The following is a 23,741-nucleotide window of genomic DNA, read 5'->3' as shown; positions in this document are numbered from 1 at the left end:
AAACCTGACCTTGTTCAGGTAACTGGATCAAGCTACACCTGAAGGTAGTCCCATGAACTTTCCACGTAATTTCCTTGTAGAAGGCTCCACCCAGTTTGCCTCGGTTTTTCTGTGACTTGTATCCAACAGTCTTTCCAGCTGCCCCATACACACCACCTTTCCAATATTCTACATGTTGGGGTATCAAGCTCCAGAGCCACAGCAACAGGGACAAGGGTGTTGGATGACCTCTTCCCTACCCCCACCCGACCTCCTCTCCAAGTTGCAGGAGGAAGAGAAAGAAGAGAGAAGCAGAAAATGAGGAAGTGGGTTGTTTACAAACTGTGGTTTCCAGCTGCTGTTGTGAAACTTTGGGGCTGCAAAGGCACTCTGGGGAGACGGGGCCGTGGGGTTGGGTGTAGGTCCATCCCTCTGCTCTGCCTGCTGCCAGTCCTGAGGGGCTGCTCCCCACACCGGGGCCAGCCCCGGGCCAGGCTCACAGAGGCGGGACGCACGCCCAGCAGCCTGTCTATACTCCTGGTACAAAGTCCGTGGAAGACAACCACACCCCTGGGGAGGGTGGACAGGCGGCTTCCCCTTGCCCAACTGGGCTGCTGCTCACCCGGCCGATAGGACCTGTGGGAGTGCCCGCCCCCTTCCACCCTCATAAAAGCACACCCAGGGCCTGGCCTGGGTCAGTGTCAAGGCCACGGCAGCATCATGGCGGACCGCTCCCTGCACCTGGCGGCTCTGATCCTCCTCGGGGCGGCCGTGTGTGGTGAGTGGACCTGGGCCTGCGGTGACCGCTGGGGGCCACCAGCCTGCAGGGCGGCCAGCCAGGGGGCCTGCTCCGTCAAACAGGACTGTCCTCCAGCCCCCTAAGTGGGCAGGGAGGGGGGCAGGTTTCACGTGAACAGAAGGCTCTGAAAACCAAGGAATTCTTACAATTTTGGTGAGGTTTTTTTTTTGGGGGGGGGAGGGGGCCGGGCTGTGCAGCTTGTGGGATCTTAGTTCACCCACCAGGGATTGAACCCATGCACTCGGCAGTGAAAGCAACGAGTCCTAACCACTAGACCACCAGGGGGAATTCTCAAAACTTTGAACCTAGCTTTCCACACACTGGAAAACCGGCAGCTTGAGGGGCAAATGGCTAGCAGGGGTGCTGGGTTTGGACAGTCCGGCTTTCCTTACGTTTAAACTGAAGCCTCAGGCCCAATGTGTAGGTATGGAGTTTGCCCCAGACTCAGTCACTCCCTATCATCTGTCTTCTCGGGCATTCCTCCCTGGGCCCCCCGGAGTTTGCAACTCTGTGGGGGAGGATTGTAAGGATGGAATTCCAGGTCTGAGGGGTGCTGGAGCCGCCTCGGGATAGAGATGGAATCCTAGCGGGGGGCTGCAGTCACCCCCGAGGTCCTCGCGCTGACCTGACTACCTCCAGGGGCTCAGCCCCGCGGCAGGATCCTGGGCGGCCGAGAGGCCATGTCCCACTCGCGGCCCTACATGGCATCCGTGCAGGTGAAGGGCACGCACGTGTGCGGAGGCTTCCTGGTGGCCGAGCGGTGGGTGATGAGCGCAGCGCACTGCCTGGAGGACGTGTGAGTGGCCTGGGGCAAAGGGCGGGACGGGGTGGGGTGAGGTGGGGCGGGAACGTGGCTCTGACGTGGGTCCACCCCACTCCCAGGGCCGACGGGAAGGTGCAGGTGCTCCTGGGCGCGCACTCCCTGTCACAGCCGGAGCCCTCCAAGCGCCTGTACGACGTGCTACGCGCAGTGCCCCACCCGGACAGCCGGCCGGACACCATCGACCACGACCTCCTCCTGCTGCAGGTCTGCTGAGTCTAGCCCCAGTCCCCCGTGCTGCCCCGGGGCCCCCGCCCCCGCCCCGACGCTAACATCCCCTTCCGCCCCAACCCCCAGCTCTCTGAGAAGGCCGTGCTGGGCCCCGCCGTGCAGCCCCTGCCCTGGCAGCGCGAGGACCGCGACGTGGCGGCCGGCACGCTCTGCGACGTGGCCGGCTGGGGCGTGGTCAGCCACACTGGCCGGCGGCCCGACCGCCTGCAGCACCTACTCCTGCCGGTGCTCGACCGCGCCACCTGCAACCTGCGCAAGTACCATGACGGCACCATCACCAACAGCATGATGTGCGCGGAGAGCAGCCGCCGTGACAGCTGCAAGGTGCGAGGGCGGGGCTGGGCCAGTAGAGGGGTGGGAGCCGCGGCCTCGGGAGGGCGGGGCAGAGGGGGGGGGGCCGGCCTGCTGGGGGCGGAGCCAACAGAATGGGCGGGGCGCGCGGGAATACGGGAGGCGAGGCTGATGGAAAGGCCGGGTCGTGCGGGGGAGCTCGCAGAGTGCCCCCACCAGGGGAGTGGGCGTGGCCTGAGGCAGGTGTGGGGCCTGAGATGGGAGGGTCAATGACACAGACTGGGTGGGCGTGGCTGGCCTGAGGTCCAGGCAGGGTTGGGAGGAGAGGTGGGATTTGGAAGAGGGTGCGGACGAGTTGGGGCCCGAGCTTGGAGAGGGCCAGGATTGGGGCAGGGTCGGAGTAGGGGGCTGCTCCACTTCCGTGGGACGGAGTGCGGACTGGAGCCCGGAGAGGGGCGGAACCGAAAGCCGGCGGAGGTGGGGCCTTGGTGGGCGGGGCCTGAGATTGACGAGCGAGGGAACTGTTGGGACCGGCGGGCTGAGGGGGATTGCAGCAGGCGCCTGTGGAGCAGGACCGGACGCCGAAGGGCAGGCCGGACGCCTGCGGCGGCCCTGCACCGGACCTCATGACATCGTTCCCTGCAGGGTGACTCTGGAGGCCCGCTGGTGTGCGGCGGCGTAGCCGAGGGCGTGGTCACCTCGGGCTCACGTGTTTGTGGCAACCGCAAGAAGCCCGGCATCTACACGCGCTTGGCGAGCTACGTGGCCTGGATAGACGGAGTGATGGCTGAGGGCTCAGCTGCCTGAGGAGGACCTGAGGGGCGGCGGTCACGGGGGCCCGAGCAATAAAGTCATCCACTCCTGCGCCCGGTCCGCCTTTACAGATTGCACGCTGCGTGAGGGAGCGGATGGAGGCGAGCCAGACTGAGGGGGGCGGCAGCGTCCTGGTAATGCGGTGCCAGGAGGTGACCCAAAGGCTGAGACGGCGTGCCTGGCGGAGGGATCTTCGGGGACAAAAGCCCGGAGACCCCACGCCCTTCAAGCCGGGCTGGAGCTGCCAGGAGTCGCTTCACGTCTCGGCCACGCGGTGGCGCCCTTACTCTCCCCTGGAAATAGGAGAGACGCCCGGAGACCCAGGGAGGGGCACGAGTGGGGGTGGGTGTTCCCTTGGTCCTTGCTTCCCGAGCAGAAAGTGAGGGCCTGCTGTGTGCCAGACCCTGCTCTGGGCTGAGATCTAGGTACACAGAGAACTTGTGTTCTTAGGACCCGTGTCCCAAATGGGAAAACAGGCTGAGAGGGGCCGTGCGACTCTCTTGACATCACACAGAAGTTCCTGAGGTCACACACAAGCTCCTGAGCAAAGCCTGGAAATGAGCCCAGAGCCACAGGGCCTGCGTTCATAGGCCACCCCCAGGTGCTGTGCGGTTCACTGAGCAAAGCTGACTGGTGTCCCAGAGCAGCTCCATTGATTGGAGGCCCAGGGGACTCGCTGTCCTCCTGGGTCTGTTTACCCTTTTGGGAGGTGACAGGGCAGAACCCAGGTCCTGAGGCCCTGTGCCCTCTCTCCCACTTGGACGAGGGGCCACTGAAGCCCAGCACCTACTAGGCCCCAGGTGTTAAGCCTGGTCCACAAAGGGGGTCTCTGACCTCTCTTCGGTCGAGGAGACTGAGGGTCTGAGAGGTGGTCGTGTGCGCCACCAGGGATTGGAGTTGGAACCTATGGCCAGTTTTTGTTTTTCTGCTATGGAGCGTTCATTCATAAGGAAGCACTAGTTGAGTGCTTACTGTGTAGACACAGCTGAGACCCAGCCCTGCTCACAGGAACCGGGTCAAATATTCCATTGTGCAGGATGGAACTCATGAGTCATCCTGAAGACGGGCCTGGGGTTCTCCTCAGCGTACGCAGGAATTTCGTGTGGAATTTAAGAAGCTGTTCACATTTAAATGAGTGGGGAAAGGGAAACATAACTGCTGGTCATTCAGCCATCACAGACTCATTCATCCCATAGGTATTTTCTGAATGAAGCGATGACACCAGGAAGTGGCCTTGAAATGATCCACCGTGGAGGTGGCAGGAGGTGGCATGGTAGGATTACCTACCAGATTTAGCAAATGAAAATACAGCATGTCCAGTTACATGGGAATTTCAGGAAAACAACAAATACTTTTTATATCTCATGTAATATTTGGGACAGATTTAGACTAAAAAATTTATTCACTGTTATCTGAAATTCAGATTTAACTGTCGTCCTGCATTTTACCTGGCACCACTAGTGGGGGCTACAGACCAGACTAGGCTGTCTGTGTTGGTGAGCCAGGGGCCCTGAGGTCAGAGCAGGACCAGATGGAGTGGGTGGGGCGGGCAGAGGGGGAGGGGTCTGTGGGTCTCCAGGCAGGAGACATAGGCTCCATGCTTTCTACCCCATGGGGGGTTTCTGCAGTCACATGAAAACTCAGAAGTCCCTGTGACACAGCCGTCTGACAGCCCTGTGACCCTGCAGGGCCTCTTCTAGCAACTTCCCCACAGATGCTGGTGGGAGGGGGAGGGGACAACCCTGAGCCACAGGGGAGGAGGAGCGTACAGGGAGGGTGGCCCACGTGGCCGTGTCCCCCCACTGCAGACGGCAGCCCACTTGCCATGGGGAGTCAAGGGCAGCTTCCCGCTTCTATTTCCAGAGGATGGTGGCCTCGGCCTCCTCACCTGCAGCTGGGACCCGTGGACCTGGCTCTGAGGAGGCTGAGGGCACAGTGGACACGCAGCCCGACGGACTGACCTGCCTCTTCCTGTCACAGTAACACCTGCCCTTGTTGACCCCAGAGGGGGGGACCCGTGTGGACACATGGTGGGGGCAGGACGGGGGGCAAGGGAACATCCCCACCCACAAATCCCCTCCCAACCTGGAGGAACATTCCAGCAGGGCCCTCAGCAGGTGGCCCCCCCATGGCCCCCAGATGAGCCCGACGCTTCTGGACAGCCGGGCCCGCTTATGCCCTCTGGGCTTGTCACAGCAGTTCACGGAGCGTTCCGGTTATCTGCTGCTGCGTAACAAACTACCCCAAACTCGGCGACGCAGAGCCATCCCCGTTCGCCATTCACTGCGCTCAGCTTGTGCGGGTCCGGGTCACTAGGATGTGGGGGGGAGGGACGCGTGTCCCTGTCCCACCACCTAGATGACCAGAGGCCTGGAGGCTCCAGGATGAGGGCCCAGGAGCCAGGCCGGTTCCCACCAGCCTCAGGGTCACCCGGGGCCACTTCCCCTGCATAGGACAGATGGGAACAGGTGCGAGCCCCAGACCCAAGGGGAGGAGATGCAGACCCGCCTTCCAGGGAGCGTCCGAAGATGGTGGCCGGGGTGTAAATGCCCACAATTTAACCTTAACCAATGAAACATGAGTGCAAGAAACAGGCTCATTTTCCTAAGACAAATAACTGGTTTAAAGACTTCAAATGACTTGAGAAACACAAGTTGCTTAAAAAAACATGGTCAAATGGGGTAGAAGGCTGAGAAAAAATATGTAGGAACGTGGACCACATGCCCCTTGACCAGGGAGGCAGCCCTGGGTCCCCTTTCCCCAAGGGGACAGAAGGCGGTGGCAGCAGCACGGGAGGTGAGTCCAAGGCAGGGTGTCTCCACCCCTCCCGGCACAGCCAGCAGCTCCGGGTCCCCACAGGTCCCCGCAGAAGCACCTCTCGGACGGCAGGACCTAGACGCCAAGTGCTGCTGCCGCAGGCGGGCGGGCCGGCGGGGAAGCGGCCCCTGGCCCAGGTAATGGGGCCCCTGGAGCGCTGCCAGCCCCTGAAAGCCCGACAGACACCGCTGCCGCGTGTTGACCTCCGCGGGGCGCCCGGCCGGCCTGCCCTCCCTTTCGCCTCCAGAAGGAAAACAAGAGAAGCAATCACCACTTAACAGGCAGGCGCTGTGCCCGGGGCCTGCGGGGGGCCAGGCATAATGGGTGGAAGCGGCTGCTGGCGAAGCAGGACCCCTGGGGGCCGCGGAGCTCAGGAAACCCAGGGGAGAGGGGAGGGGAGGGGGAGGGACGCAGAGGGAAAGCAGAGACAGAGACACTCACGTGCGCAGGAACCCAGGCGGCGGGGAGCAGCCCCCACCCACGTCCAGCCCACTGCTTCCCCCGTGCAGGGACCCCTGTGCCTGGCAGACACTAGGTGCTCAATAAATGCTGACAGAGCAGGAGAGCAGCACACACAGGGGCAGAACCACATGCCTGTGGAGAGGGAGGGAGGCTCCGGGGGCGAGGGGGCTGCCGGGTGGCGCCCAGGACACCGACAAGACACCAGCCACCCAGTGGGGACGTTTACTGGTCTGCCCAGGTCAGAGACGGCGGTCGCCAGGGCTCAGCAGTGACAGGTACAGGTGAGGAACCCGAAGCAGACGCCCGGGCTGGTGTCACTGACAGTGGCCACTGGACACCCGGCAGGTTCATGGGGGATGTTCTGAAGGACAGAGGCCTGAGCTCTCCTGGACCCTCTGAGCTGGGACCTGGGAAATCCAGGGCGGTCACTGCGCTCTGGGGTCCCAGGGGTCGGGACACAGCCGTGGCTCTACCCGGGGCAGTGAGATCCTCAGGGCAGGCCCAGGCCTGTCTCAGTCACCACCTGTTATGGTGGCCATGCGGCCAGGCCCTCCACCCGGATCCGCCAGTAGGCTCCGAGGAAGAAAGAGCAGGGCCCGCTGGGCCGAGGGTGCCAACTTGAGGCTTCAGGCCGTGTCCTCACCTGCCCTGCCGGTTACAGAGGTGCTGGCGCAGCTGATAAGGGCCCAAAAGCATAGTTCAAGGGTGGCATTGTCTCACGCACCCAATGAAGGTCTGGAGTGCGTGGCTGCTCTGTGACCAGCAAGGGGACAGCGTGCCTTTCCTTTAAACCCATCGGGAATCCACTGACATTTTGCACAGCAAAGGAAACCATAAACAAAACGAAAACAACCTACGGAATAGCAGAAAATATTTGCAAACGATGCGACCAACAAGGGCTTAATTTCCAAAATACACAGCTCATACAACTCAATATTAAAAAAACAAACAACCCAATCAAAAAAATGGACAGAAGATCTAAATAGACATTTTTCCAGAGAAGACATACAGATGACCAACAGGCACATGAAAAGACGCACAACATCGCTAATTATTAGAGAAGAGCAAATCGAAACTACAACAAGGTATCACCTTACACCAGTCAATATGGCCATCATTTAAAAGTCTACAAATGACAAATGCTGGAGAGGGTGTGGAGAAAAGGGAACCCTCCTGCACTGTTGGTGGGAATGTAAATTGGTGCAGCCACTGTGGAAAACAGTATGGAAGTTCCTCAAAAAACTAAAAATAGAACTACCATATGATCCATTCCTGGGCAAATGTCCAGACAAAACTATAATTCAAAAAGACACATGCACCCCAATGTTCACAGCAGCACTATTCACAATAACCAAGACATGGAAACAACCCAAATGTCCATCGACAGATGAATGAATAAAGAACATGTGGTATATATACATATATATACACACACACACACAAAAGAATATTACTCAGCCATAAAAAGAATGAAATAATACCATTTGCAGCAACATGGATGGATCCAGAGATTATCATACTAAGTGAAGTAAGTCAGAAAGAGAAAGACAAATATCATACGATATCATTTACATGTGAAATCTAAAATATGACACAAATAAACTTATTTACCAAACAGAAACAGACTCAGACATAGAATACAAACTCATGGGTACCAAAGGAGAGAGGGATAAATTAGGAGTGTGGGATTAGAAGATACACACTGCTACATATAAAATAGATAAATGACAAGGTCCTATGGTATAGCACAGAGAACTATATTCAATATCCCGTCATAAACCACAATGGAAAAGAGTAGGAAAAAGAACGTGTGTGTGTACATATATGTATATATATAAACTTATATACTGTGTTATATACCAGAAACTAACAACCTTGTAAATCAACTACAATGAAATTTTTAGAAAAGTTATCCAACTAATAATTAAAGACCATATTCACCAGACAAGAAAAAAAAAAAAAGAATCTACTTACAGGGGCCTGGGCGCAGTCAGGGGTAGCTGAGGGGCATCCGCCACCAGAGCCCCCCACACAGGCAGTTCTTGATCCAGCGCTGCTCCCACTGTTTGACAGCCGTGGTCTTGTTGGGTGACTTGAGCATGGTGACACAGCCGCACCTGCGGGCAGAGTCGGGAGGGTGGGGCACTAGGCAGGGTGGCCACACGGCCTTTGCACATGCTGTTCCACCCCAGGAATGCTGTTCCCTGCAGCCCCCACTCCCCCCACACTGATCTAATTCCTCCACATCCTTCCGTCCCAGTTCAGATACCACCCCCTCACCTCCCTCAGTGGACAGAGGAGGGGTTGTGGCTCTGAGTCCTGGCTCAGCCCGTCCCTAGTGGTGTGACCCTGGGGTCGTCTGGCAGCACTCGGGGCCACGTTTGCAAAGCACAGCACTGCTGCAGTCACTCCTTCATGTCTGCACTTGTCAGGTCACTGGGAGCCCCTCAAAGGCAGGCTCGGGTCAGCCGCTCACCGCTGGGCCACCCCGGCCCTTTATGAAGACCGCCTGGGGCACCCGCTCAGCAGCCCCACAAGGGAGGCACTCCAGGACCCCCGTTCCCAGGCGGGAAACCGCCGGTGGCAGAGCGGGCCCGGCGTCTGCTGCAGCGCTCACCTGGTGCAGGCCTTGCAGGCCTCCGTCGGGTAGGCGCCCAGGTGCAGCCTCCGCAGGTGGTCCATCTTCGGCTGGCCCGGCGCCCTGACGGAGAGGGGCATGGGAGTGGCTGGGGGGCGTACACGCACGCATGCGCACGCACGCGCACACGCACGCACACGCCAGCACAGGTCCCTCTCCTAAAGGCAAAGCGTGCGTGACGCACGCTCGCCGGGGAACAGGGAGAGTCCGCAAGCGGGGCTTCTATACGCCCTCCGCCCACAGACCCCTGGCCGGGGTCGGGGTGGCAGCCCAGAACCGCCGCGACGTCTGAGAGCCTGGCACCCAGAGCCCGTCAGAGAGGACCTGGGGCTGGGGCGGGGCGGCCTGTTACGCTCGTATCACACGTTTGAAAACTTCTGAGACTGTGAAACCCCTTGTGCGACCAGCCACCTCTCCTTGTAAAGTTTTTTCTGAAACCCAAGCACAAACCACAGTGTGTGATTCATCAGGCTGTTCCTCCCACAGCGAGACATGCAAGAAAATGCGGAAGGTGGAGAAGCAAGGCCCAGGGCGCTTCCCGGGGAGGCGGGGACGCGAACCTCCGCTTGGGGATTCATCGCTCGAGCACCTTTTCAGGCAGGCGGCCTGTGGGGTGCTGGGTTTGGGTCCTGGCCGGCTGCCTCCTGACTGCATCTCTGAGGTTCAGTTTCCTCGTCTGTTAAATGGGGACAAACCCCCACCCCAAGGCACTGCTGGGCAGTCGTGAGCTCACTCAGCAGGGGTGGGCTGTCCAGACCCCACACATTCCAAAGAATGGCTCCTGAGGTCACCTTTAAGCCCTGGGAGGTCTGCCTGAGAGGGTTCTGATTCCCTGGGGCCTCCGGCCCCACCAGGCAGTCCAGGCTACAGTGCGATTCACGGTGGGGGACTGGGGCGTCAGCTTGAGCTCTGAAAGGGCTGGAGCCCAAGTAACTTGAGCTCTGAAGGGGCTGGAGCCCAAGTAACCAAGGTCAGCCACGTGGGCCCTCCAGGCAGGCGGTGACAGACCAGAGGGAGGATGATGTCACCCAGACAAGCGAGGGCACAGCTCAGCACAGGCTGAGGCGACTGGATGGAGGGAAGTGACCAGGAGGGGAGAGAGGGTGGAGGTGGGGGAGTCTCGGGAGCAGCACTGAGGTCAGGCTGGAAGGAGGCAGCGCACACAGCACGTGCAAAGGCCCCGAGGCAGAGACGGGCATGCACCTGATGAGGCCGTCCAGCTGCAAGCTGGTGGCACTGCCGGGCAGAGCGGGAGGCTTGCCGAAGTGCAGACGCAGCGGCTGCTTGGGCTGCAGGCGGCTGACGAGGCCGTCGCTGACGGGCAGCCAGTCCAGGCTGGGGGTGAGCAGCTGGCTGGGCAGCAGGCAGCACTCGTCAACGAGCGCCTCATCCGGCTCACTCGTGGGGCCCTCATCGCGGCCTGCGGGGAGGGGACCACGGGGACATCTTGCGCAGCAGCCCTGCCCAGAGCGCTGCCCACCCAGGAGGCATCACGGCCTCCTCAGACCTCACAGAGCACCAGGCGCAGGCCCCAGCCCTGCCCCGACTTCCTGAGTGGCCCTGGGAAGCTCCTTCCCCTTCTCGGGCCTCAGTCCTCTCCTCTGTAAGATGGGGACCCACTTATTCATTTAAAAAATATGCAGCGAACACTGGGTGCCCTTCCTGGCATCACGGATGTGACAACGATAGAGCCTGGCCACAGAAACACACGACCTGGTGACACAGACAAACAAGTGCCTAAGAGTGGCTGATGTTAACGAGCACACACACTGTGCCTGGACCTGTGCTGGGTGCTGGGGGAACAGTGGGGGCCACGACAGAGCCAGTTTGACCTGTGGGAGCTTATATTCTGCTGGGGGGACTCAGCCAGGGCTTGTATTTTGGTGGCGGAACGACAGTAGAGAGCTGGGCGTCTTACAGCAGATCCAGAGCTTGGTGAGCAGGCGGAAGAGCAGGGACATGCTGTCCTGGGTGTCAGAGGTGGCCGTGTACACAGGCAGGCAGCTGGGCTTCAGCAGGCCCCAGATGCGGATGACGACCATCAGCTCCCGCAGCATGCCCAGCGACGTGCCATCCCGCAGGAAGCTGTGGCCGGGCCGCAGCGGGGAGCCCTGTGGGGAGAAGGGCTCAGGTGGCTTCCTTCAGCGTGTGCAGCATCCTAGGACCTCAGCAGGTCCTGGGGGGAGGGGTCTTCTGGGAGGGGCAGGGGCAGGGAGGTGGGGCTTCAGGGGACAAGGCCAGGGGTGGGGCTCCTGGGTGGGTGGGGCTTCCAAGCAGGAGTGCGGGCGCACCTGGTTGGGCAGACTAGCCAGCAGGTAGAGCACGAAGTCGCCCACCCACTGCAGGAGCTGCTGCAGCGCCTGGAGCGTGTTCATGTCCAGGACGAACTCCTCCGTCTTGAGGTTGATCATGACCTTGTCAATGTCTGGGAGGGGACAGGCAGTCAGGGGCAGTCAAAACCTCACATGTGCCCATCAGCGCGCACGGTGAGCTGGGCCCACCCCCACAGGCCGACGTCGTGAACAAGCAAATGAGGGATGGGCCTAGGACCCTGGAAGGCAGGGTTGGAGGGAGGGGCTCTGGGTGTCCACCGCTGGCCTTCAGAACGCTCTGCCCGCCCCTCGGACCCCCTGTGCCGGGCACCCTGCAGCTCCCGCCGGCCTCCAGGCCTCCACACAGGCAGTGCCCCTGGGGATGCCATCCCCAGGCTGGGTCATCTTTGTTCCCATTAACGCCCACCGTGTGTCCCCAACACCCCACACATGCGCGACGGCCGAGGGGTCCTCTGCAGCCAGGGCAGCCTGCAGGACAGGGCAGGACCCACCGACGTCCGTGATCTTGGCGCAGATCTCCGTCAGCCGGTCGCCGGGACTCTTGTCGGGCGTGTTGAGCACGTGCGGGCGCAGCAGCGACTTGAGCGTGGAGCTGGCGGCGATGAGGAAGAGCTTGGCGTGGTACTCGCACACGCGGGTCACTGCGCAGGGCGACAGCTTGCAGAGCGAGGCCTTCATGGCCAGGATCCGGGTAGAGAGGACCTGGTGGGTGGAGGATGTGAGTGGGCGGGGCATGCGCCTGAGGGGCCGTGGAGAGCGAGGCGCTGGGCCAGCCGGGCAAGCCGCAAACCCTCTCTGGGCCTCGCCCTCCTCATGGCGGAACCAGGTAGGAGGACCTTCCTCACAGGATGGCAGGGTCTCAACCTGCGGGCGCGTGTGCCCCAGGGGCCCGAGGGCCACGCCTGGGACACCTCACGACTGGGGGCGCTCCTGGCATGAAGTGGGTGGGGCCACAGATGCAGCTCCACCCCCCACAGTTCCTGAAACCTGTTGTCTCCCAGGATGACTGGAGGACTTGAAGCATAAAGATGCTTGCATACAGGGAACCCCCTGGTGGTCCGGTGGTTAGGACTCTGCGCTCTCACTGCAGAGGGCCCAGGTTCAATTCCTGGCGGGGGAACTAAGATCCCCCAAGGCATGAGGGGTGCGGCCAAAAACAAAAAAAACAAAAATGCTTGCACACAGCTCTGCCCGATAACAAGAGATCTGATCACTCCTGGCGTCCCTGGCTCTGAACCCAGCTCCGTCACTGTGCTGTTCCCCGGGTCATGCTCCCGGGTCAGGCCCAGCACTCTCACATCTCAGCAGGTTGCTAATGGGAATGGGAGCTCTCCTTCCTGTTTTCTCCTCAACGGCTGGCCCAGAGGACAACTTCAGATTCTTAGCAGCGCTGACCTCTACAGCTACCCCGCTGAAATCGGGGTGGGGGGGGGGGCTCTGGGTTTTACAGGCGCGCCACCAAGGCGTCTGAACGATCACTTCTCCCTGGCTCGCCCATCTGTAAAACTCCCGTTTACTGCTCTTATCGCACAAGCAAAGGCCTCCAAAGCCACCCAGAGGCAGGTGGCGTCAGGCCCACAGCCACGCACTCCTGGGCTGAGGCAGCAGCGAGAGGTGCGCCGTCTGGCCTGCGGGTCACCCTGACGGAGGGACCAGGCGGCAGCCAAGGGGGGCGGGCACCTGCTGCAGCTCGGCCTTCTGGCGCGTGTACTCCTCATGCAGCTTCTCCACCAGGCTCTGCACCATGCTGGGCTGCACGTGCAGCAGGATGTCCCACCAGTCGTAGCCGGTCACCATGCAGTACTCCAGCAGGAAGAGCAGGTGCCGCAGGGCCAGCCCCGCGTCCAGCGAGTGGCCCATGGAGGGCGAGATGCGCAACATGCTCAGCTGTGGAGGAGAGGGCGGGGCCTGAGGGGGCGGGGCCTGAGGGGGCGGGGCCCGAGGGGGCGGGGCCCGAGGGGCAGCTGGGGGCAGGGAGGGCACGGCCGGCGCGGGGCCCAGGCCTGCCCGCTGTCCTGTCACACGGGAGGGCTGCAGAGCCACAGCCCAGCCACGTGGCATGAATGGGGGCCACAAGCCCCAGGTTTCCATAGCTGTGGCGATTCCCACATAGGGTCTGAAAGGCCTCCTAGCCGGCAGGGCGCCTGTCGGGTGACGGGGCCTGCAGGTCCACTTGGGGAACCCTGGGAACACAGACCTCGTGCTCCCGAGAAGCCCAACCCACCACCCGGAGACACCGAGGATGGGGCCGGAACAGAAATCACAGGGTGCCCGACAGCAACTCACAGGAGCCCACTGCGGGGGGCGGGGGGGCACGCGCATGTGGGTGTGAGTGTGCAAACATGTGCACGTGTGCAAACGTGCCAGTAGGACAAATGTGAGGTGTGAGCGTACAAGGGTGTGAATGAGCGTGCAAACACACGGGCAGGTGTAAGCGAAAGCGTGAGTGTGTGAGAGTGGCTGTGAGGCTGCCCGCCCTCCTGCCAGGCCACAGACAGATTCCCCTGGGAACCAGGAGGCCAACTCGCAGAGCACCTGCTGCGCAATGGGGGCCTAGGACTCCTTGACGTCAGAGCAGCACCCTAAGGGCCCCCACTTCCTGAGCGCGGGCCCCCCCCCACAGACAGCAGCACGGGGACCCCGCCTCACCCTCGGTCCCCCCGGGACAGCACTGACCCTGCCGTGGTTGTCGATGCCCACGAGGGCCAGGGAAGTCCAGGAGAGCTGCATGGCCTTGAAGTGGACGGCGGGGCCTGTGGTCCGAGGGCGCTTGATAGCCGGCTCGTCCACGGAGCGCGGGGCTGCGGAGCTATAGAAGATGGCCATGGTCTGCAGCGAGAGCCGGTGCACGATGTGGACGCTGCCGTCATGGAAGGCCAGGGCCAGCCCTGGGGGCACGTGTAGGGTCAGGCGGCCGAACCCAGCTCTGGACAATGGGAAGGGGCTGCCACCACGCCCAGCAGAGGCTGTGCTAAGGAGCGGCGTGAGCCCCGAGCCACCGGGGTGCACCACCCCCCAGTGGGGTCCAGTCCTGGCTAACCGGCCCCCGAATCGGTGGCGCAGACTGCACCCTGTCTGGGCACCTCTGCCCCGCTCCCCTGCGGCCGGCACTAAGTTTGGCCAACGTGAGGCAACAGGTGACTTCCAGGAGGACAAGTGGGAGGGGCAGGCGGAGAGGACAGCAGATGGAAAGAGCCTGGGCCTGATGTACACAAAGGGCCTCGGGGCGGAACGGAGGCCAGTGAGCTCAGGGGCTCCTAGAACCCAAAGCCCGTAATCCACAGCAGGGGGCTGGGGGGCTGCCCTGGGTCGGCACCAACACAGCCAGCCTGACTCACCCAGGGTCACAGACGCCAGGGCCCAAACCCAGAACCTCCACATGAGGTACTACAACGGGGGTGGGGGTGGGCATGGGAGGGAAGCTTATCTGGAAAGTTTTCCCCAAGTTCCCAGCCTCCCCTGTGGACTGCTAACAGCCCTCTACATAGTAAAGAGCACAGCTTGACGGTGGCCTCACAGCCCTTTGAGCCCATCAGATCCTGAAAGCAGCACCCTCGGCCCCACTGGGACTGACGTGAGGCCGGGGGCCAGGCTCCCAGGACCCTGTGATGGAAGCCCAAGCTCAGGGCCCACCCCCTTTCCCCCAGGGCTCTGAGACACCGTACCGAGGCCGGGGTAGAACTGGGTGTCGCTGGCCACCTTCAGGTCAGTGTTGGTGAGCGAGATGGGGAGCTTGGGCAGCGCCACGGCGGACACACGGTCCAGGTCGTTGGTGGCTGACAGGATCCGCCATTTGAGAATTGTGGGCTGTTTGTCACCAACTAAAAGGAGGTGGGGAGGGACAGAGAGCAACAAAATGAAGACAAGACAGGGGGGTGGTGGTAGGGTGAACTGGGAGATTGAGATTGACATATATACACTAATATATGTTAAATAGATAATGAGAACCTGCTGTATAAAAAAGTAAATAAAATACAGAAAAAATTAAAAAAAAGAAAACAAGACAAACACGACAAGGGTGGACCTGACCCAGCACCCTGCCCCTCCTGGAGACCCAGCGAGCTCACGTGACTGGGGGGGGAAGGGCGGGGCACCCCAAAGGATCCTGTCCTGGGCCTTCACAGGAACAGGAGGAGGCGCCCGCCTGGGCCACGAGGCTGTCAGGTGGCGGGGGCGGCTCCACCTTGTCCCCTCGAAGAAGCCAACGTGCTGAGAAGGGGAACCCACCCCCGACCCTGCCACCACACAAGCCCCAAAATTCCCCAGTGACTCGGCCGGCTTACGCGGGGTTCTGTCTCTGTGGTCTGAGAGGTCCTGGGTGGAACCCCAGCTCTCCCCATGAGCTGGACCGAAAGGTGGCCAAGACGGGCCCCCTCCCTGCGTCCACACCCTCGGTGTGATCATGAAGCCCCCCAGCAAGGGGTGGGGTGGTTCCCGTCAATCTGGGCTTGGCCCCTGGCGCTGCGGGCATGATGTGAGCAGAGGCTCAACGGCGCCCGTGCACCTAGACTCCAAGGTGACACTGAGGTGAGCCCAGGCGCCCAGCCAGCGGCCAGCACCCCAGCTGCCCTGGGGCGACAGCAGACACAGGGAACCAGGACGGAGCAGCGGAGGCGGCCTGGCCCAGCACCCTCCGGGCTGTGGTTCTGAGCCAGAGTTTGGGGCTGGTGTGTGACGCGGCAAAGCTGGCTGCGACAGCACGCCTCTACCCACCTGCCCTGAGAGCTCTTCCCTGGACGGCCCAGCACAAAGGGGCTCTTGGCAAACGTCACCCCACTGGGAGCCCGAGGCCCAGAGAGGGACGACGCTGAGCACAGCTGTAACGGCGACAGCTGTGGCGATGCCCAGGGAGGGAGGGCGAGCGGGCCAGGCACCCACACGCAGCCTGGCGGCCCCAGACATTCCGAGCTTAGAGGGGAGCGGCCGCTGTCAGAGGGGGAGCAGCCACTGTCAGAGGGGGAGTGGCCGCTGTCAGAGGCTGAGCTGCTTGCCCGAGTCCACCGGGACCCACGCGTCCACCCAAGTCAGGCTGACCCCTGGAGCACGGGCTGGACGGTGGCTGGCAGAGCGGGGGCCTGAGGGGGAGGATGGGCTGGCGGGGGGCGCTTAGGGCAAAGGCAGGGAGGTAGGACAAGAGGCAGATCCAAGAGCCCGCAGGCCGTTCGAAGCTAGGACGAGGGGCGGGGTGGGGGGAGGAGGTGTGGGTGAGCTCAGCACAGACCCTGCCGGCACTCGGACATCTGCATCAGAACAAGGCTCTACCAGCTGACAGGGGTGACGGCCCTTTCGCATGAGATGTGGTCCCGCTTGTGACAAGGTCCCAGGGTGTGCATGGGGGCCATGACCCGCCTGACGGCCGCGCCCACGGCTACTAGGACAGAGGAAGGACGAGGGAAGGGCTGGGACCCCTTGTGGCTCTGCCGCCCCGCGGGGTCGCTCAGGAAAGGCAGCATGACCTTCTTCACATTTAGTTCCTCTGAGGCCACATCGAGCAGCTTAGGCAACCACCTGCGGGCAGACGGAGCCTCAAGGGGCCTCTTGACACGGCCCCTCGGCCACTCCAGGGCCAAAAGTGCTGCCATCAGCGGGAACACGCCCCGTGTGGCTGCAGGTTCACCCCCGGCTTCCAGGGAAGTAGCTTTTCCGGCTTCCCAGCCACATAGGTGTCAGGAGGGGGGCCAGTCCCGGCGGGGGGCTCGGGGCTCCGCGTGGGTGTGGGGACAGAGAGGGAGGGAAGGGAGTGGCGGGCACGTTATTGGCAAACTCAGGTCATCCCCGCGCCCCACTCTACCCGAGGGCTCCCAGAGGACCCCAGGTTCTCGGGAGGCTGCGTGTCCCTGGCTGGCCGGAGCAGGACTCACCGGCGGGCGAGAGCTGCTGGAAGATGTTGTTCACAGGGAGCCCCTCCTTGCGCAGAGACCAGCACTCCACCACGCTGCTGGTCTGGCTGGACGCACACAGCAGCACCTGGGGGGGGCGGGCGGCTCGGTGAGGGGCCTGGACCAGCCCCTCGGCCTCTCCGGGCCTCCGGCTGCTCCACGGGGCTCACATCGGCACCCGCCTCACAGCCACTGATTCCGACCCAGGTACACCCAGCCGGTGCCGCACCTGCCCCCACGACCCCGCCTCCCCTGGGGAAGGCAGTCACTCAAGGCACCCCCGGCGGGAAGCAAGGGGGCCGGGGAAACATACTGGGACTTCGTGAAGCTGGGGGCTGATCAGTGCAAGGTTATGAGGGGACCCCGGTGCAGCTGGCTGAACCTCGCCCCCAGAAATGTCCCCATCCTGGTCCCAGGACTTGTGGATGTGTCAGCTCATGGGGCAGAGGAGACTTCGCAGGTGGGATTAAGTTAAGGTCCCTGAGACGGGGATGACCCTGGATTCCCCGGTGGGCCCAGCATCATCCCAGGGTCCTTATAAGAGGGAGGCGGGAGGGTCAGAGGCCGAGAGACGGGAGATGCTGCGCTGCTGGCTGTGAGGATGCAGGAGGGGCCACGAGCCAGGGATGCGGCGCCTCTAGAAGCTGGGAAAGGCGGGAACCGATGCTCCCCTGGAGCCTCCGGAAGGACCAGCCCTGCCCACGCGTGGGTTTAGCCCCGAGCTATCCTGCCACGGGGTGGCCGGGCGGGCACACCTGCTCTGACATGTCTCGGGCCAGGAACTTGAGGTGGGTGATGGCGGGGAGCCGGTCCCGGCGGTTGAGGTCGGTGGTGCAGCGCATGAAGAGCGAGGGCAGGATCTCGGTGTCGATGCGGCACTTCTCATTGACGACGCTCACGCACACCTTGTAGAACTGCACTGGGGATGCGCTGCTGCCGTCTGCCGTGGCCACCACGATGTTGCCGCCGCCCGTGAAGGCGATGTCGGCCAGGGCCACACGGCCACGCAGCCGGCACAGGCTCTCCGTCGAGGTCAGCACTTGCCCGCTGGGCTTGAGCAGGGACACGGTGACCAGGCCGCTGACCGTCACTGCAATCCAGCCCTCCATGGGCTTGCCCCCAAACAGCGTGAGCGATGGCGAGAACTTGACTCGGGAGAACTTCTCGCCAAAGCTGGAGGCGCCTGACTGTGGGGGAGGGGGAGGGGTCAGCTCGGGGCAGCACCAGCCCCGGGCACATGCTTGGCCTTCAGGGGTCTGCCTTTGTGACCCCAGGACGCCCTTCTGGGAGTCGCACCCTTGGGAACATGGAGGAACCACGTGGCAGAAGCCACGAGAACATGAACTTGAGTTCAGATCCTGCCTCAGCCACTCAAGCACTGTGTGACATGGGCCTCTCTGACCCTCAGTATCCTCATCTGTACATCCGAGGACTGTGGTGAGGATGACACGGCTCAACACGCGCAGGACAGGACCCACCATGTTTTCCTCACAGGGTCAGACACTCAGTATTTTTGGTTTTGTGAGCCAAGTGGTCTGCTGCAACCACTCAGCTCTTTCCCTGCGTCTGCAGCAAAGAGAAGCAGCCACCAGTGAGACTGTTTACAAAGTGGACGAGCGAGCAGGCTGCAGTTTACAGACCCCGGAGGTAAAGCATTCCGGCTGTGCTGCAAAGTACAGCTGCCACTGCTATTTTACCTTTCCAAACCAGGTTTAAGTTACAATTAACATACAGCAAAACCCACCTGTTCTCGGCTTTCGGTTCAAGGAGTTGACAACCACCCCATCGTGGAAACTGCTCAGGAACGTTTCCACTCCCCTCGGAGGGGCCCTCGGGCCCCCAGCCAACCCCCGCCCGGGCCCTGGTTTCTGTCCCCGGCTGTGCCTTTCCCGGCGTTCCAGCCGGGTGGACCCGGGGGCAGCCTGCGCGCCGGGTTCCTTTCAATCCGTGCAACACGTCTGTCACTGAACCAGCACGAGCTGGAGACTAAGCAGGGCTCTCTGGGCAGTGGGAGAGTATGTGCCCTCTCTGTCTGGGGAGCAGACCCACAGGGCCAGGCGTCCAGGGAGGGCAGGGCTGACCACGGCCCCAACAGAGTCTTCCGGACGTGGGGGTGCTGGCAGTGTTGGAAAGAAAGAAGCAAAAGCCCCCAGATGACCCCCGAGGAGAGACGCTGGCAGTTTGAAAAAGCAACGTCCCACAGAGAGAAAGGTCCAGAAGGTTAGGCAGCAAGGCCTGCAGTTAGAATCCCTACCAAGGGGAGAGGGGACAGACGCCTGATCTCAACATCGTGGGCTTCGAGAGCCGTGTGCATGCCCGAGCGTTTTAAATGAGCACATACGTCTTTTATAATTTAGAGACAAAGGTATGTGGTAAGAAGAACAGTAACCCTGATGTTCGCAACAGCGTGGACAGACCTTGAGAACACGACGCTAATGAGAGAAGCCAGACACAGAAGGACACATGGTGTGTGATTCCATTGATGGGAAACATCCAGAACAGGCAAGTCCACAGGGACAGACAGTGGGTTCATGGTTGCCAGGGGCTGGGGTGGGGAAGGGGAGTGAGGCTAATGGGGACAGACTTCTTTTGAGTTGAAAGGAATGGTCTGGGGCTTCCCTGGTGGCACAGTGGTTAAGAATCCGCCTGCCAATGCAGGGGACACAGGTTTGAGTCCTGGTCCGGGAAGATCCCACAGTCCTCGGAACAACTAAGCCCGTGCGCCACAACTACTGAAGCCTGCGCGCCTAGAGCCCGTGCTCCGCAACAAGAGAAGCCGCCGCAATGAGAAGCCTGCACACGGCAACGAAGAGTAGCCCCCGCTCGCCACAACTAGAGAAAAGCCCACGCACAGCAATGAAGACCCAACGCAACCATAAATAAACAAATAAAGGAAATAAAGAAAGAAGATACTAAAAAAAAAAGGTCTGAAATTGACTGTGGTGATGGTTGTACTAGCCTGTGAAGATACTAAGTAAACCACCAGTCTGTATACTTCAGATGAGTGAACCATACTAAGCGACTTGTATCTCAATAGAGCTGTTACATGAAAAAAGAGAACAGACAAAGGGAAGGCAGCACGCACCCCCTGCCCCCGCCCCCGCCCCCGCCCCCGCCCCCGCCCCCGGCGGCCTGGAGCCAGCGCGCATGCACTGCTGCCAGATGCGGACAGTTACTGTCCCCAGGCCCTGCACCGGGCACAGGGAGCAGACACGGGGAAGGGATGGGAGAAAAGCCACTTCCCACAGCACCAACCCAGGAGGGGCTCCTGGCTCTGCGGAGCAGCGGCAGAGCAAGCCACGTGCGCCCCCGCGGCCCCACCGAGCCCTCTCAAGTCTTCTCGCGCTGAACCCTCACCACGGCCAGCGGCGGCCCCACTTGATGGTGAGGAGAGCGACGGGTGAGGCGTGGCATCGCGATCTGAGTTCAGCACCCTGCACCCAGGCGGCTCCCCTCTCAAGGGGACACTGGGCTGAACCGTGGGGTACAGGCAGGAATTCTGAGATCTCACAACGTCAGTCACACAGGGGCTGCTGGCCACACGGGTGCTGACCCTGCACGGCAGGTGTGAGCCGGGCCCGGGCGAGGCAGACCAAAGAGTGCTGGTGACACAAGAGGAGGAGCCGCGCCCCCAGGTGGGACACCCACCTTTTCCACGTGCAGGGCCAGCTTCACACCGTTGTGCAGCCACGACAAGGCCACGATGGGGTCCCCCTCCACCAGGCTGCCCACGGGGCTCTCCCAGCTGTTGGCCAGGTGGTCAGCCATGCTCCAGCACTTGATTTGCCCATCGGCATCAGCCGACAGCAGCCTCGAGCCTGTGCGGGGTGGGGCGGGGGGCAAACCCGCGTCACAAGCCCCCCCCCCTCACTGTCCATCAGGGGCCGGGGTGGGAGAGGCCGGCCTGGGGGCAGTAGAGCAGGGAGGGGCACAGGCGAGTCCGGAAAGGACTCTGGACAGCAGGAGTGGGCAGAGCAGGGCCCGCAAAGCCACAGGTCAAGGCTTAGAGTCCCAGCTCTGGACACCGGGGCCAGGACCAGGAAAAGAGCGAGCAGGTGGCCCTGGGAGTCAGGGTCAAGGAGAGCTGCCCTCACCTGACTGGTCCCACTCGAGGCAGGTGATGGCTTCGCTGTGCTCCGAGCGGATGGAGTGCACGTCCCAGGGGTGCTCGGTGTCCAGGATGTGGATCATGCGGGTCAGGTCTGTGAGGGACGGTGCGGTCAACACGGCAACAACAGCCGGGTGCCCGACGACCCCCCCCGGGGGCATCGGGGAGGAAGCAGCAAAGCCCCGGCCACGGGGACTCAGGAGCCGCTGCTGACACGCCGGCGGCCCGAGTAGAGATGGAGCGGCCCATGACCCTGCCTCCAGTGGGGCAAAGAAGACGTAGAAAACGGCACCGGAAGAAAACAAACCCCAAATGCTAACACTGGGCGTCTCTCCGTGGAAACTAACGGCTGGTTCTTTCCCTCATCCTAAGTTTCTGTGTTTTTCTAATTCCCTCTCCTGAGTGCACGTCACTCAGTGGCAGAGACAACACAGGCCCGGCTGGCAGAGCGCACCTCAAAGCCAGGTGGTGACACGTTTGGTCTGGAAAACTCAGGCAGGAGCCTCAGCAAGCTGCATGGGGCCACCCACCCCTGGCCCCGGCCATCCCACGGGGTGCTCCCAGCGCCCCCGGCTCCAGGCCCTCTGAGCTCCTCGCCACCCCTCATCTTGGAGGAGGAGACCCTGTGGGAGCCGGTGGGGGGGGGGCAGCTGGCGCACCCTGGTCATCACTCCGCAGGTCCGTGGTGAAGGCGATGAGGTTACGGCAGGACCAGGTGCAGGCCAGGGGCACCGACGGGCAGTGGGTGCTCTTGGGCCATTTCTCCCACTCGCAGATGTAAGCCAGGTCCATTGTGCCCACCTGCCAAGGTCACACACGGAGGACAGTCACCAGCTCCTGCAGTAGGGAGGACTGGCTTGTCATCGATGTTCACGCAGCACCTGCAGGACCCCAAGGGCAGTGCTGGACACTGGGCTAGTGCGGGGGACAAAGTGGACTCAACCCCTGCCCCACAAGTGGCGGGGGAGCTGCATTTTACTCATGCGTGGCCAGGGAGGCCTCCCTGGTGGAGGTGTGAGGGATCGAGGCAAGCAGCCTGAAGGAAGAGCATTCCAGGTGGACGGAAAAGCCAGTGCAAAGAACCAGAGGCTGGACTGAGTCTGGGCACTCAAGGAGTGGCATGGGACCCTGCGGGGCAGGAAAAGGGTGAGTGAGGGGGCGGGGCAAAGTAAGGGTGGGGAGGGGACACGACAGGTTGTGCAGGGCCTGGGGGGTTTCACCCTGAGGGAGGTGGCAGCCCCAGGAGGGCTGAGGCCTGTTTATGTTTCACAGGCCACTCTGGCTGTCTGGAGGGCGAGGCTGGGGGACAGGGTTGGGGTGACTGCACTGGTCCAGGTGAACAAAGCTGGGGACAGTGCAAACTGTGAGGAGCGACAGGGTAGGACCCGGGTCTATCCTTAAGGAGGAGTCCACGGACATCCAAGAGCACCGGTGGGGCTGCCTTTGACAGAGGCTGGGAGGGGGCCGGGCAGCAGCTTGGTGCCGGGCTTCCACAGGTAACTGTAACAACGGGAACGGTGAACGTTTCCTCAGCGCGCTCCATGCGCCGGGCATCGATTAAGGTTATTTCTTTTCACCTTTACCAAAGCGCAGTGAGACTGGGAGTACGATCGGCCCCGTCTTCCTCAATCACGACCCCCAGGCCCCAGGCTTCTTCATGCCCTGCCCGGGAACACCGAGGCCCCGCCCACAAGCCCCTTCAACAGTCTTTAAGCTCTGCCCCCAAAGCCTTCCGGCCCCGGCCCCTACAGTATTTGCTTTCCACACCCCACTCCCAATTTGCCCCTTGTGTCCCCAGGCCCGGCCCAAACTCTGTTTTCATCCCAGGATCTCCCAAACAACCCCAAGGCCCCGCCTCCATACACCTGGCCCTCCAGGTCGCGCCCCCAAGCCTCCCCACAACGCACCTCAGGCCCTCCCCGGGGAGGTATAACCTTAGGCCCCGCCCCCGACCGTTCCAGGCCCCGCCCCGATTTCCCCCTGCTCCGGATGCCCCGACCCCCGGGTCGCCTCAGGTCCCCCCAAGTTTCCGCCACGACCCCCAGACCCCGCCCAGCGCACTCAGACCGCGTACCCAGCACCCTTTGCTCTCCAGGCCCGCCCTCTGACCCCACAGGCCCCGCCCCGGGCCCGCTAGTTACCGCCTTCCCCGGCCGGCGCTCCCCGCTGCCGCGGCGCCGTCCGGAGCCCGGCCGACCGCCCGAGCTCCCAGCCCCGCACTCACCGGGCCGGCCTGTGCGCCCAGCCGAGCGGGTGGCCGCAGCCTGCACTCGCCCTAATGCCCCGACTCCGCCGCCGCCATCTTCCCAGGAGCAAAGATTCGCCCACGCAGCGCAGCCGCTTCCCGGAGACTTCTGGGACGGCAGCGGCTCCGGCTCCGCCCCTCTTCCGGTGTAATTTGCATGCGACCATGGATTCCCAGCAGCCACCTGAGTCATATTTGGTAGAACAAAAATCACTTCCTCAATTTCAGTGAATGACCCCATTTGTTTAAGGTATTGTTGCACTAATATCATAAAAGAAGAGACGAATTCCTGAATCGGTTTTTAATGGAGTTCGCCCTTAGTGTAA

General features: G+C 61.9%; 2 protein-coding genes across 5 annotated transcripts; one reads left to right on the top strand and one right to left on the bottom strand.

Annotated features, from left to right (window-relative positions):
- The first annotated feature begins 510 nt into the window (after positions 1-510).
- Positions 511-2,985, top strand: CFD (complement factor D). The gene is made up of 5 exons (XM_059919924.1): positions 511-757; positions 1,418-1,574; positions 1,661-1,805; positions 1,896-2,153; positions 2,766-2,985. Exons 1-5 carry the CDS (start codon positions 700-702, stop codon positions 2,925-2,927), a joined length of 780 nt encoding a protein of 259 aa, XP_059775907.1. The 5' UTR covers positions 511-699; the 3' UTR covers positions 2,928-2,985.
- A 4,044-nt stretch (positions 2,986-7,029) lies between these two features.
- MED16 (mediator complex subunit 16) lies at positions 7,030-23,511 on the bottom strand. Of its 4 annotated transcripts, XM_059919016.1 has the most exons (18): positions 23,395-23,511; positions 22,588-22,670; positions 21,830-21,971; positions 21,157-21,264; positions 20,711-20,880; positions 17,818-18,249; positions 17,045-17,150; positions 14,849-15,004; positions 13,860-14,071; positions 12,864-13,070; positions 11,675-11,885; positions 11,142-11,275; positions 10,769-10,961; positions 10,054-10,270; positions 8,830-8,913; positions 8,187-8,329; positions 7,694-7,731; positions 7,030-7,065 (listed from the first exon to the last, which is right to left on the bottom strand). In XM_059919016.1, exons 3-16 carry the CDS (start codon positions 21,960-21,962, stop codon positions 8,203-8,205), a joined length of 2,490 nt encoding a protein of 829 aa, XP_059774999.1. In that variant the 5' UTR covers positions 21,963-21,971; positions 22,588-22,670; positions 23,395-23,511; the 3' UTR covers positions 7,030-7,065; positions 7,694-7,731; positions 8,187-8,202. The 4 variants fall into 4 exon arrangements, with proteins under 4 accessions (XP_059774999.1, XP_059774996.1, XP_059774997.1 ...); XM_059919013.1 differs by lacking the exon at positions 22,588-22,670 and having other exon boundaries at positions 23,395-23,481; XM_059919014.1 differs by lacking the exon at positions 22,588-22,670 and having other exon boundaries at positions 21,830-22,007; positions 23,395-23,480.
- Positions 23,512-23,741: the final 230 nt, after the last annotated feature.

Source organism: Balaenoptera ricei, chromosome 3 (assembly GCF_028023285.1).
Source record: "Balaenoptera ricei isolate mBalRic1 chromosome 3, mBalRic1.hap2, whole genome shotgun sequence".
Lineage (NCBI taxonomy): Eukaryota > Metazoa > Chordata > Mammalia > Artiodactyla > Balaenopteridae > Balaenoptera > Balaenoptera ricei.
This window is presented reverse-complemented; position numbering and strand designations above follow the sequence as displayed.